This window comes from Poecilia reticulata, linkage group LG19, assembly GCF_000633615.1.
Source record: "Poecilia reticulata strain Guanapo linkage group LG19, Guppy_female_1.0+MT, whole genome shotgun sequence".
NCBI classification, from domain to species: domain Eukaryota; kingdom Metazoa; phylum Chordata; class Actinopteri; order Cyprinodontiformes; family Poeciliidae; genus Poecilia; species Poecilia reticulata.
The window spans coordinates 12,662,190-12,673,924 of NC_024349.1; the positions used below are offsets into that span (position 1 = coordinate 12,662,190).

Here is an 11,735-nt window from a genome sequence, read left to right on the forward strand (position 1 = left end):
CGTCTGACTTGAAACACAAAACCCGTTTAACCGGTTTGAAGAGCGCGTGCGCTCGCATACACACAAACAGCAGCACTCCACCTGGTAAGGTGAGTGAATGACGTCACGCCACCTGCTTCCAATAAGAGATGAAGAATGAGGAAGAGTCCGGACACTGGGTAGAGAAGAACATAAGTTGCAGAGCTGGAAAAAACAACAACAACAACCTCTTCGTGTAGTTAGTTGGATTAAATAAGACGGATTCAGTGTAAGTTGTTGAAGAATTGGAGCTTTACTGTGTGATGGTAATCGGACGCATTCGAGACTGGTGCGCTCACTTCGCGGAGCGGCACCAGTCTGAGATCAACTTTGCGCTGCTGATCGTTTGTTACATCCTCTACCTCGTCATCGGTGCCGGGATCTTCTCCGCCATCGAGCTGCCCTATGARCGCGAGCTTCGGCAGGAGCTGAAAGCGGCCAGGCAGGAATTCCTGAGCAACAACACCTGCGTGTCCGACGCGCAACTGGAGGAGCTGCTGGCTCGAGCGCTGGAGGCCAGTAATTATGGGGTGTCCGTCCTGGGTAACGACACCGTACGGAACTGGGACTTTGTGTCCTCTCTGTTCTTCACCAGCACCGTGCTGACCACAACAGGTGAGCTAAAATGGGACTTTTTTGTGGTTCCCTTTAAAACGGAGGGATTCTGTAACTATGTTGACCCCCACATAGCTTAATATTTGAGGCCCGAGAAGCCTTAACAGGTGGAACCGGAAGTTTACACACACAGAAAAAAAAGACGTATTTTATATGTCTGAAGTTAAATCAGACMAAACTCCTCTTGTTTTAGGTCAGTTAGAATTGAGAAAATTATTTGGTAAATGCCACAACAATGAGAGACAATCTATTAAAGATTTATGAATGTCTTCAAAGTCAGAAGTTTACTTATTTCTCCTCAGTATTTGGTAGCATTACTGTTGAACTGTGTAACAAYTGGGTCTAAAGTTTTGGGTTTCCTTCCACAAGCTTTTCAGAATAGTTTGCTGGAGTTTTGGCCCATTCCTCCAGACAGAACTGGTGGAACTGAGTCAGGTTTGTAAGCCGCCTCGCTAACACGCCTTTTCAGATCGGACCACACATTCTCTGTCGGATTAAAATCATGGCTTTGTGATTGCCACACTAAAACATTTACTTTGTTTGGCTTAAACSACTTTGTAACCACAATGGCTCAATGCTTACAGTAATTGTCCATCTGGAAGATCCATTTAAAGCTGATGTCTTTAGTTGTTGCTTCGATATTTCCACACAATTGCTGGATAATCTTACACCATACATAATTTTCTTTCCTCATCTATTTTATAAGGCTTATAAGTTCCTCCAACTGCAAAGAGGCTCCACAACCTGATTCTGCCACCCCCATACTTTACAGATGGGATGATGTTCCCATGTTTACACACTTTTTCTCCAAATGAAACAATGGAGGTAACAACAATGGCCAGGCAGTTCCACTTTAGTTTCATCAGACCACAAGACAATAAGGAAGGTCTTGCAATTTAGCTTTTTTTATGTTTCTTTCAGTTCTTTCAGCCCATGTACATGAAGGACACACTTCACTGTGGATACATTTAGATGTATCGATATAGATGTAGACATTTCAAACCAAAACACATTAATCTCTGGAACACAGAACTTCTCTCCTTCCTGAACGGTATGATGGTAGGATATTCCCATCATGTTTGTGTGTAATTGTATTAACAGATGAACGCAGCATCTTCAAGTATCTGTAAATTGTTCCCAAGAATGAACCAGACTTGTGCAGCTCCACAGTTATCTTCCTAATAACTTGGCTGATGTCTTTTGACTGTACAGTYGTGTCAAACCAGAAAATGGTGTTCAAGGTGCGGCCTTAGAATATATCCACAGGTGTGCCTCCATGTCAGTTTTCAAAGCCATGACATGCTTGACATTCYTGACAGGGCTGATGTTGCTACCATGCTTTTTCTTCCACCCAACTTTCCATCAATATCCCTGAATGCAGCATTTTAGAACAGTTTGCATTTTTAACAGTTAACTTTTCTGGTTCACTCTTCTTGTGGTGGGTACCAATAAACATCTGATAGGCAGCTGTCAAGTCAGCTGTTTTCCTGATGATTTGTTGTCATAACATTTAAAAGAATAATTGTTTTATTGGCCCTATATGTGTTTTTTTWAATTGGGTACTAAATAGACTTTGCTAGTGTACGTYCGTTTTATGTTTTTGAATTTGATTACTTAAATCATTTTGTTTTTTGACTGCATTGCAGGTTACTGAAGTGTACCTACAACTTAACTGAGACCTAAAGAATATAAACCAACATTGCTTGGAAAWATCCCCCATACTGTAGATGTGTTTTTGCATTGGGTTTCCTTATCAAACCCTTGAAGCAGACAACACATGATCATGTTTTATCTTTTAAAGGTGAGGAGATAAACTTCCCCCATCAGTGAATGTGAATAAGCACAAACACAGCTCAAGTGATAACAGGGACATTTTCTTTTTGACGAGGCTGTTGGGCCGATCTATGAAAACAGAGCTGATCCGAGTTCTGGATTTACCTGTTCRTCTAGGTTCCARCCCTCACCTTTGGGCATGACCTRTTCAAGGTGCGKAGTGGCTAAAAGAATGGTTTATGGGAGTGATTCAAAGAGGCCTGCAACCAGGAACGTGTAAGAACCCTTGAAGATGCTGGAAGTTTCAAAAGGAAGGAACTATTTATGGAAAACCATTTTCAAATGCAACATGTCATATCACTGTAATCCACTGATATCAAACCGCCTACATTCTAACACAAGCTCAGCATATGATCTTAGAAAACGTAATGTTTTCATCCTATTCTCTCAGGCAGCATAAACAAAGAAAGCAAAGATCTTTTCCTTTTTATGTCTGTCCTTTGTGGTGGCGCAGGGGCAAAGCACAATTGAGGCCTTAGTCCTCATGCTGGTGGTTGCAGGTTCRATTCCCAGCCTGGTGACATTTGCCACATGTYTTCCCTCTCTCTCATAACCCTCTTTCCTGTCAAACTACTTTCAAATAAAGGCCAATAGAGCTAAAAAAAAAAGTCTGTCCTTTGTATTATTCTTATCACATGTGGCCTTGATGGTTTTCTTTTGGTTGTACCTCAGTGTTTCAGTCATTTGATCAAACATCTGTCTATGCTCCCTGTCATTGTTTTTGCTCCTGCAGACTCTCAGATGCCATAATTCACTGTCTTTCTGAATAATTTCCACCATCTCTGCTTAACTTCTTTGCTTCTCTGTAAACAAAGCTGCTAGGGAGGGTTTTACTATCGATACTTAGCTATAGTGTTAATACTGATCTAAAATATTTTTTCCACATACTTCTGTCATCCACTCCAAGCTGCCTTAAGCTGAGGAGATCAAGTGTCTGGTCTGTCATGTTCAAAGCTTTTTTCTTTTTTTTTTTTTGAAAAGTTGTCTTGCTTTTAACTGAGACTGTTTGTTTTGCCTTTTCATCTCATTGTTGTTTGTGGAAAGCTTCTCCTGTGATTACATGGCACTGCTGACAATCCTTTTTTTTTTGGTCTTGTAAGGTTACGGCCACAGCGTTCCTCTGTCGGATGTGGGGAAGGCGTTCTGTATCTTCTACTCCCTCATCGGCATCCCCGTCACCCTCTTCTTCCTCTCCGCCATAGTGGAGAGGCTGGTGGAAATGATGTCCCGACGCCCATTGTCCTACTTTCACCGACGGTGGGCCATGTCAAGACCGAAGCTGGCCATAATTCACGCTACTTTGCTCAGCACCATCATTGCTCTGTTCTTCCTCTTTATCCCCGCCTGGATCTTTTTCTCCTTGGAAAAAGACTGGAACTTTCTGGAGTCTCTGTATTTCTGCTTCATCTCACTGACGACCATAGGCCTTGGGGATTATGTCCCGGGAGAAACTCACAGTAAAGAGGACAACCCACATCCACATCTATACAGGCTGGCTATAACAGGTGAGGAAATGTGCAACACTATTTGATGAATTAAAAAAAAGCATAAAACAAAAAAAAACAAGGTGTCTTAATCTCTAAAAAATATTAAATGCAAGAGCATTGCTCTCTTTTTCCTCCACAGACATTTGAAAGTGRAAGTTGACACTTTATTTAATCCTATAAACTGATATTTTTGCTAAGGTTAGCTGATTTTATTAATGTATTCAAATTTAAACATTGTAAATTGCTAATACTCAACACAACAAACTGGATTTTACTTTTGTTTGCAAATAAAAAGGCCAGTTGCTGCTGTATTATAATTTAAGTGTCGAGAAGTCAGAAACAAAATAAAAACTATTCTGTTCCCTTTGGTGGAAATGACAGGTAAAAAAAAGCAACCTCTGTTAATTGCAATGATCCCTGCAGTAGAAATGACAGGTGGCGGGGGGAGAATGGCTCCAAGAAAATACGGCAGTCCGTACAATACCTAAAACGGTGGCAAAACGACAGCTACAGAAAAGTACCTTGGTTCTTGTAGTGGAAATAACAGAAGTAGAAGAAAAATCTTMAAAATCTACACTGGCCTCTGAATTGTAAAGCTAGAGTGAAACTATTCTAGCTTCTTCCACGATAGCAGTAGAACAATTTCCCCAGAAAACTACCATATTTCCTGTAGTGGAAATATAACAGAGATACACCTCTAGAATCAACAACAYCTGTAGGGTGGACCCAGGGTACAGTCAGTGGCTATGTTTTTTTTTTTTTAAATTGTAGCTCACTGCCCATGATGGTGCGATAGCTATAGATAACCATATGGCTTGTGATACCACAAGCATTCAAGAAGTTACCTGGCATTTGCACCACAAACTTCTCTATTTTCTATTCTGATGTAATTCATGTTGCTAAATTAAGTGGTCAGCTCTAGGGACAGGCATATGGCAGGCATTATTTTTAATTTAACTTTGACAACATGTGATCATCTCTGGTTCAATGCCTAAGATATTTAACCTAATCTGAAGGTTAGATCTATTGAAATAAGCAGTTTGTTTCAAATAAATGCAGTTTTTGTGAAAACCCCAAAATAACAATTTTCATGTTTTAAATTTAAACTATAGATGAGGTTAAAGTTGGCTGATTTATTTTACATTGATTACACATCAATGCTATGATGATTCTTCATATATATTTATTACCAGTACTTGTACGGTGCTTTATCAAGTCCAGAGGACAAAAAAAGAGATCTCATATTTGTGAGATCTTTTCAGTTATTCACCTGTTTATGCACATATTGCATGGTGATAGTGGCTACCCTAAGGCAGTCTGGCAGAAGCAAGGCTCTATGCATCAGCACGGCTCTATGCATCAGCACCACCATGCCCTCTGAGCACCACCAGCAGGCATAGTGGGTGAAGTGTCTTGTCCAAGGACACAACGACAGAGGCGAAAGGAGGGTGGAACAAACTCCCCATAATTACAGAATGTGCTCCTATCACCATCACTGCTATTGTCTTACTGTCTTTAACACTTCTTACTGCCAACATCTGGCATGTTTCTGTTTTTGCACCAGTTTCAATATATTTTACATCAAAAGTGAAAACATGGTAAAAAAATGCAGCAATTTCTTCAATTTTTCATTTTTTGCTTGCCTTTTTATGACTCCAGGTTTAAGAGTTCTAAAAAGTGAGAGCTATTGAGTGCTTCACTCTTTGTTTGCCAGATCATAGCTTGGTTTGGTTAGTCACACTGTTCTTAGCCTCACCCTCACTKTATTCTTCTGTTTGCTCTTTCAGTTTACTTGCTGCTGGGCTTGGTGTGCGTCCTGGTGGCGTTGGAGACCTGCTACGAGCTTCCCCAGCTCAAACTCCTCAGACGGAGGTTTTACAAGGAAAAGTTTCGGRAGTTGGACTCCGAAACCACCAACATCATCAGTCACGATCAACTCAGCGACCAGAAGCCTGACCCTGCAGATAATACGGCCACTCAGTTGCCAGTCATCTCTTCTGTCTCACAACAGGCCAATACTCTGCGCCAGAATGGAACGTCAACGCCGTACATTCCGGCTTCAGGAACCACTGTTAATGGAAAGCTGTGATAACAGCTGACAGCAATATCAGGGTGTGGTGGAAGTTAATGAACTTGTTGATGAACTTTTCCTTAGACTCCTGCTTTGTTAGTGCAGAAGCATGATGTATCTACAGGCAGCAGACACTTAGCGGAGACAAGATTGTTTAAAAAGACTGGTTGTTCCCTGCCAACACCAACACAGTCGTGTTGTGGAAGGAGGAACCGCCCATTGACTCTTGGCATGGTATTGTTTTCTCCTGTGTTGCCTTTTTTCAACTGCAGATACAGATCACAGAGGAAGGGCCTGGCTCCAAAAGGGAGGGAAACCTCACAAGTTTCCAACTCCAAAGTCTTCATGCTTTAACTCTAAAGCAGCAAGGCCAGGTTTAGAGGATTCCATGTCCACTCCTGGCTCATATTTGCATAGGGAATTTGCCTTCTTGGAAGCAGCAAAGTCAACAGAGTYGGAGGAATCTCTTACCGTCTGTTAACTCATTCAGGTGTTCCAGGAAGGAGATCAGTTGTTGGCAATGAATAAATATTTCAGTTCCTGGTTTCTTTTAGAGGAGGATCAGCCTTTGCATGTAGGAAAAGCTACACTGCAATGTACAAGATAAGCCACTAGAGGGAAGCAYTTTCATGTTGCAGGGTCTTTCAAATGAAGATATGGATGCAGATGTTTTGCAGCCCRTGATTTCATGAAGGAAGTCTTAAATTGCTGCTTCTTTGAACTGAATGTCACAGTCGATGTTTTTGTGTCCTATGCCTGTAACCATTTGTATTTGAGTAAAGAGAGAATTTGCCCTGACATCCAGACAACAATTCACTGTTGTTGCTGTTGATTTTCTGGTTTGAGGGCTTTAATAAACGTACAACTACAAAATTATTATAAAATCCACCTAATCTTCTGAGTATGGAATAGATCTTGAAACATAAACATAGTGCAAGGACATTGAGTTTTTATGCAGTGCCTTGCAAAAGTACAATAAATTAAATTTTTTTGATATAGATTAATAAAAGGAGCTCAGAACTACAGAATCCAAAGGGAACTGAGGCATGGTTTTAAAAATATTTCACAATTAAAATTCTGAGAAGTATTGTGTGCATGTGCGCCTCTTGTGGCTTTCTTCCTGCAACTGTTTGATAAAGGCCAGATATGTAGAATATCCATCCATCCATCCATCCATCCATCCATCCATTTTCTTCAGCTTATCCGGGGTCGGGTCGCGGGGGCAGCAGCTTAAGAAGGGAGGCCCAGACTTCCCTCTCCCCAGCCACTTCTTCCAGCTCCTCCGGGGGAATCCCAAGGYGTTCCCAGGCCAGCCGAGAGACATAGTCCCTCCAGCGTGTCCTGGGTCTTCCCTGAGGCCTCCTCCCGGTGGGACGTGCCCGGAACACCTCACCAGGGAGGCGTCCAGGAGGCATCCTGATTAGATGCCCGAGCCACCTCAACTGGCTCCTCTCAATGTGGAGGAGCAGCGGCTCTACTCTGAGTCCCTCCCGGATGACCGAGCTTCTCACCCTATCTCTAAGGGAGAGCCCAGCCGCCCTGCGGAGGAAACTCATTTCGGCCGCTTGTACCCGTGATCTCGTTCTTTCGGTCATGACCCAAAGCTCATGACCATAGATGAGGGTGGGAACGTAGATCGACCGGTAAATCGAGAGCTTCGCTTTTTGGCTCAGCTCTCTCTTCACCACAACGGACCGGTACAGCGCCCGCTTCACGGCAGACGCTGCCCCAATCCGCCTGTCGATCTCCCGCTCCCTTCTTTCCTCATTCGTGAACAAGATCCCCAGATACTTAAACTCTTCCACTTGAGGCAGGACGACCCCCCTGACCCGGAGAAGGCACTCTACCCTTTTCCGGCTCAAGACCATGGCCTCGGATTTGGAGGCACTGAGCCTCATCCCGGCCGCTTCACACTCGGCTGCGAACCGCTCCAGTGAGAGCTGCAGATCACGTTCCGATGAAGCCAACAGGACCACATCATCCGCAAAAAGCAGAGATGCGATCCTAAGGCCACCAAAACGGATCCCCTCAACACCTCGGCTGYGCCTAGAAATTCTGTCCATAAAAGTAATGAACAGAATCGGTGACAAAGGGCAGCCTTGGCGGAGTCCCACTCTCACCGGAAACGAGCCCGACTTGCTGCCGGCAATGCGGACCAGACTGTGACACCGGTCATACAGGGACCTGACAGCCCGTATCAAAGGGCCCGGTACCCCATACTCCCGGAGTACCCCCTACAGGGCCTCCCGAGGGACACGGTCGAATGCCTTCTCCAAGTCCACAWAACATATGTAGACTGGTTGGGCGAACTCCCATGCACCCTCCAGGACCCTGCTGAGGGTGTAGAGCTGAGGGTGTAGAGMTGGTCCAGTGTTCCACGACCAGGACCAGGATATGTAGAATATACTACTAAATAATCTTGGCTTCATCTCTAACGCKCTCACTGCCTGGCTTGTCAACCTTGGTGGATGGTTTTATATAAAGTCATAGGCAACTATATCTTTGACATATCTCCTGTTTCTTGGTCTTCAGGAAGCTGAGACCTTAGCAGAACAATTGAGATTAAAATCAGTTGTTCTGCTAAGGTCAGAACAAGTGAACTTAGCAGAACCCCAAACCCTAATTATTTGGTAATTAGGTAATTTAATAAGACACTACACTTTATTTAGGAGCATYGGAAGCAAGGGGGCTGTATACCATCCCCACTTTTCAGATTTTTGTTTGCAAAAGATAAAAATATATTTTTCTACCAATTCAAAATTGGTAGAAAAATACCAATTATGACTTTTTGTTGCTTTATCATAGAAAATTCACGTTAAAGTTTTATCTCAAAGTCACAAAATTTKAAAAAGCTTAAGGGGTCTGAACACTTTAAGATGACGGTGTAACTACTTTACATGGAGCCAAACCAAGCTTTTTATATAAACTCAGGTTACTTTATTTATACAGTTTCATATTCACAGCGTAATTCAGGACGCAGACATGCATGCCGATGAGGATGCACACACGCTTTCAGGCATGCATTCAGTTTTGCTCATTCAATACCAAGCCCCATATTTAAGTGGAGAAAATGTCCTTCAGTGAGAGGTTTCACTCTACCGATGAGTGAAAACGTATGCCCTTCTGAAAAATCCTTGAAACARCAGGAGTTGCAGGACCGTGTTTGACAGCGTCAGATGACCTTTCACCCACACAAACACACACTCACAACCCTTTGCAGACGTTCCTGACACAGTACTCAGACATGGATACATTATTGTGTTTATACAATCTGTGGTTGCTTGGAGCATTTGGGCCAGATAGGACGCAGGCTGAGGATGAAAAGGATGAAAAGCAGCAATGCGATGACRGTGACTATGGAGACGTAGCCGGCGTGTGGGAGTGGGGGTGAGTCTGGAGCCTCTGCTGGAATCATGTTGGTCAGGTTCAACATGTAGCCCAGTGTCCAGCCTGCATCACTGCCTTTTATCTGAAAACACCACAAGAAAGGAAAACTTTAAATACTCTCACAGTACGCTCAAGCAAGATTGAATGCTTAAAGATGCATCTCAGTTTACTAGAAAATGTTAGGTACTTGCAGTAATTTCATTCAAACACTTTCATATGCAATGTGCATATGTCACATGCAGAATTATATATTTATTTTATGTGTTTTTACAAAATGTTATGTTTCTGTGTGGTAGAAAAATGTGCACAACCAACAGGGACCCAAAGCCTATTATCACACACATAAACGTATCCACAACAACTGTCACATTCCTTGTGCTAAGCCAATCATGAACCAGACAGAACCTCAGAAGTGTCTTTACTTGGCAGAATAAAAAGATGACTGGACTATAGGTCAGTGTTCCACTGTCCTTGTTTTAGAGGAAAGTAAATGCGGCTTTTCATTAAAAAATCTAGATATCCGAGTCTGTTAGAGAAGAGAGCCTCACAATCAAAGTCAATTCTTTTCATGGGTATTAGATGGAGAAAGATGAGACTCTAGACTCAACAATGCARACAAGGGTGAAAGCTTCTATTAAAGCAACCTTTGTGGAGCTGTAATCTGATCACTCCATGTCACACTACTTTGATCCAGTAGTTTAAGAAAAAAAGAGACTTWAACAAGTGTTTTATAAATGCACAGTATAGTGCATGGACATACTTTTATGGACACATTTGTGTCAAAACTCATATTTGTTTTAAATGATCTAATATAGTTAGTTACCTTTATAAAGTAAGAGCCTAAGTTATTTATCGCCAAAACTGATTTTGACAAAAAATAAATAAAATAAAAAATAATAATAATAAAAAAAGAAARCAATGAAAAACAAACAAAGAAATCACTTCTATCAAAAAAAGTGATTATAGTTTTATAAAAAGACAGTTTTTTTCCCCTTTTGGTTTTCATTAATTGTAAGACATAATTATAAGCAACAGAAACAAACGCTCGATAATAATAATAATAATAATAATAATAATAATAATAATAATAATAATAATAATAATAAAATCTGAGTTTTGCGGGGCGGAAAAAAGCCAGGAATCTGACATTAATTTCAGAATTCAGAGGATAAAAATCCAGAAATTTGGGAATAGTAACCCTAATCCTCTTCCCTATAAATCCCCAAATTTACATTCAAGAACTAGACACATCACCATGTTTCCGTTTACCTCAGTTTATCGGTGTTTTCACTTTTTATTTATTTATTTTTTTATTTTTACTTTTTTTGGATGTCGCTTGGCTTATTTTTATCCAATCAAATTTACCAAGCGCACAGTTTGACCTGACTTTTGTCTGGTAGGTTGTAGTTAATACTTAAGTGCTATAAATATATATTTTAATTGTTTATTACTTTATATACTTTGTCACGTCTTTCATCTTCCCTTCATGTTAAGGTCTAATCTTACATGGTCAGTTATGGCCACCGGACTTCGAAAGGCTGCTAAACCGTTAGCTCAACGGCTACATAACGGTATCATGTTTACAGCAAACAGTGTTTGCTGTTAGCCAGTGCTTTTACTTATGTTGTTATTTTGAACAGTGTTTGAACACTGTTTTAGTCTCTCTTGGATATTTCKGCTAAATGTGGTCCTAATTACCGGTAGATTTATTGGTGCATTTCCCCCCATATTGTCATGTKTTGTGTGTTTGCGACGTTTCGACCACAGTGTGGTATAATGGGTGTGTCGTACATCTGTTATCTTGTGATATCCACACCATTCAAGAATGATGTGGACTTTTTGTGAATCACGAGGGAATGATTTAGATGCTTAAAGCATTTAAATACATTCATGTCTGGAGTTTATATCATTTGGTACTTTGATAAAAAATTTTAATGTCTTCAATTTACCGAAAAATATCAGTAAATTTGGAGGAAATATGTTATAATCAGGGGTGAAAGTAGTTTTCAATTCTTGGGGGTACTATGAMAAAAGTATAAAGCACACTTTGGACTTTCTATGCTGATGACATTTTTACGACACGATAAAAGCTGTGTATCTCTTGAATTGCTACAAAGTGGAGCTGTATTTCCCTCAGCCCACTGGCTGAAATGTTGACACGTTGATGCCTTGAGACCTAAATTCTGAACATGTAGCCTTCCACATCGGGTTGATGGGGTAACAGGTCCAGAAGGGAACCACAGACATCTCTCCCAGGCCAGACTAGACACATAGATCATCTTCATCAGTTCATTTCAAATCCTGAATCGTATTCAAAAACAATC

The 11,735-nt window shown here is 41.3% G+C and overlaps 2 protein-coding genes across 3 annotated transcripts in view; one reads left to right on the plus strand and one right to left on the minus strand.

The window, feature by feature from the left end:
• Nucleotides 1-119: 119 nt before the first annotated feature.
• Nucleotides 120-6,836, plus strand: LOC103481558 (potassium channel subfamily K member 1-like). The gene is made up of 3 exons (XM_008437101.2): nucleotides 120-633; nucleotides 3,567-3,971; nucleotides 5,741-6,836. Exons 1-3 carry the CDS (start codon nucleotides 282-284, stop codon nucleotides 6,040-6,042), a joined length of 1,059 nt encoding a protein of 352 aa, XP_008435323.1. The 5' UTR covers nucleotides 120-281; the 3' UTR covers nucleotides 6,043-6,836.
• A 2,102-nt stretch (nucleotides 6,837-8,938) lies between these two features.
• Nucleotides 8,939-11,735, minus strand: part of entpd1 (ectonucleoside triphosphate diphosphohydrolase 1) — a 22,517-nt gene continuing 19,720 nt past the window's right edge. For both annotated transcript variants that reach the window (XM_008437102.2, XM_008437103.2), the window contains exon 10: nucleotides 8,939-9,493. In XM_008437102.2, coding sequence (XP_008435324.1) covers nucleotides 9,287-9,493 — 207 coding nt within the window. In that variant the 3' untranslated portion in view covers nucleotides 8,939-9,286. The remainder of the gene's footprint in view (nucleotides 9,494-11,735) is intronic.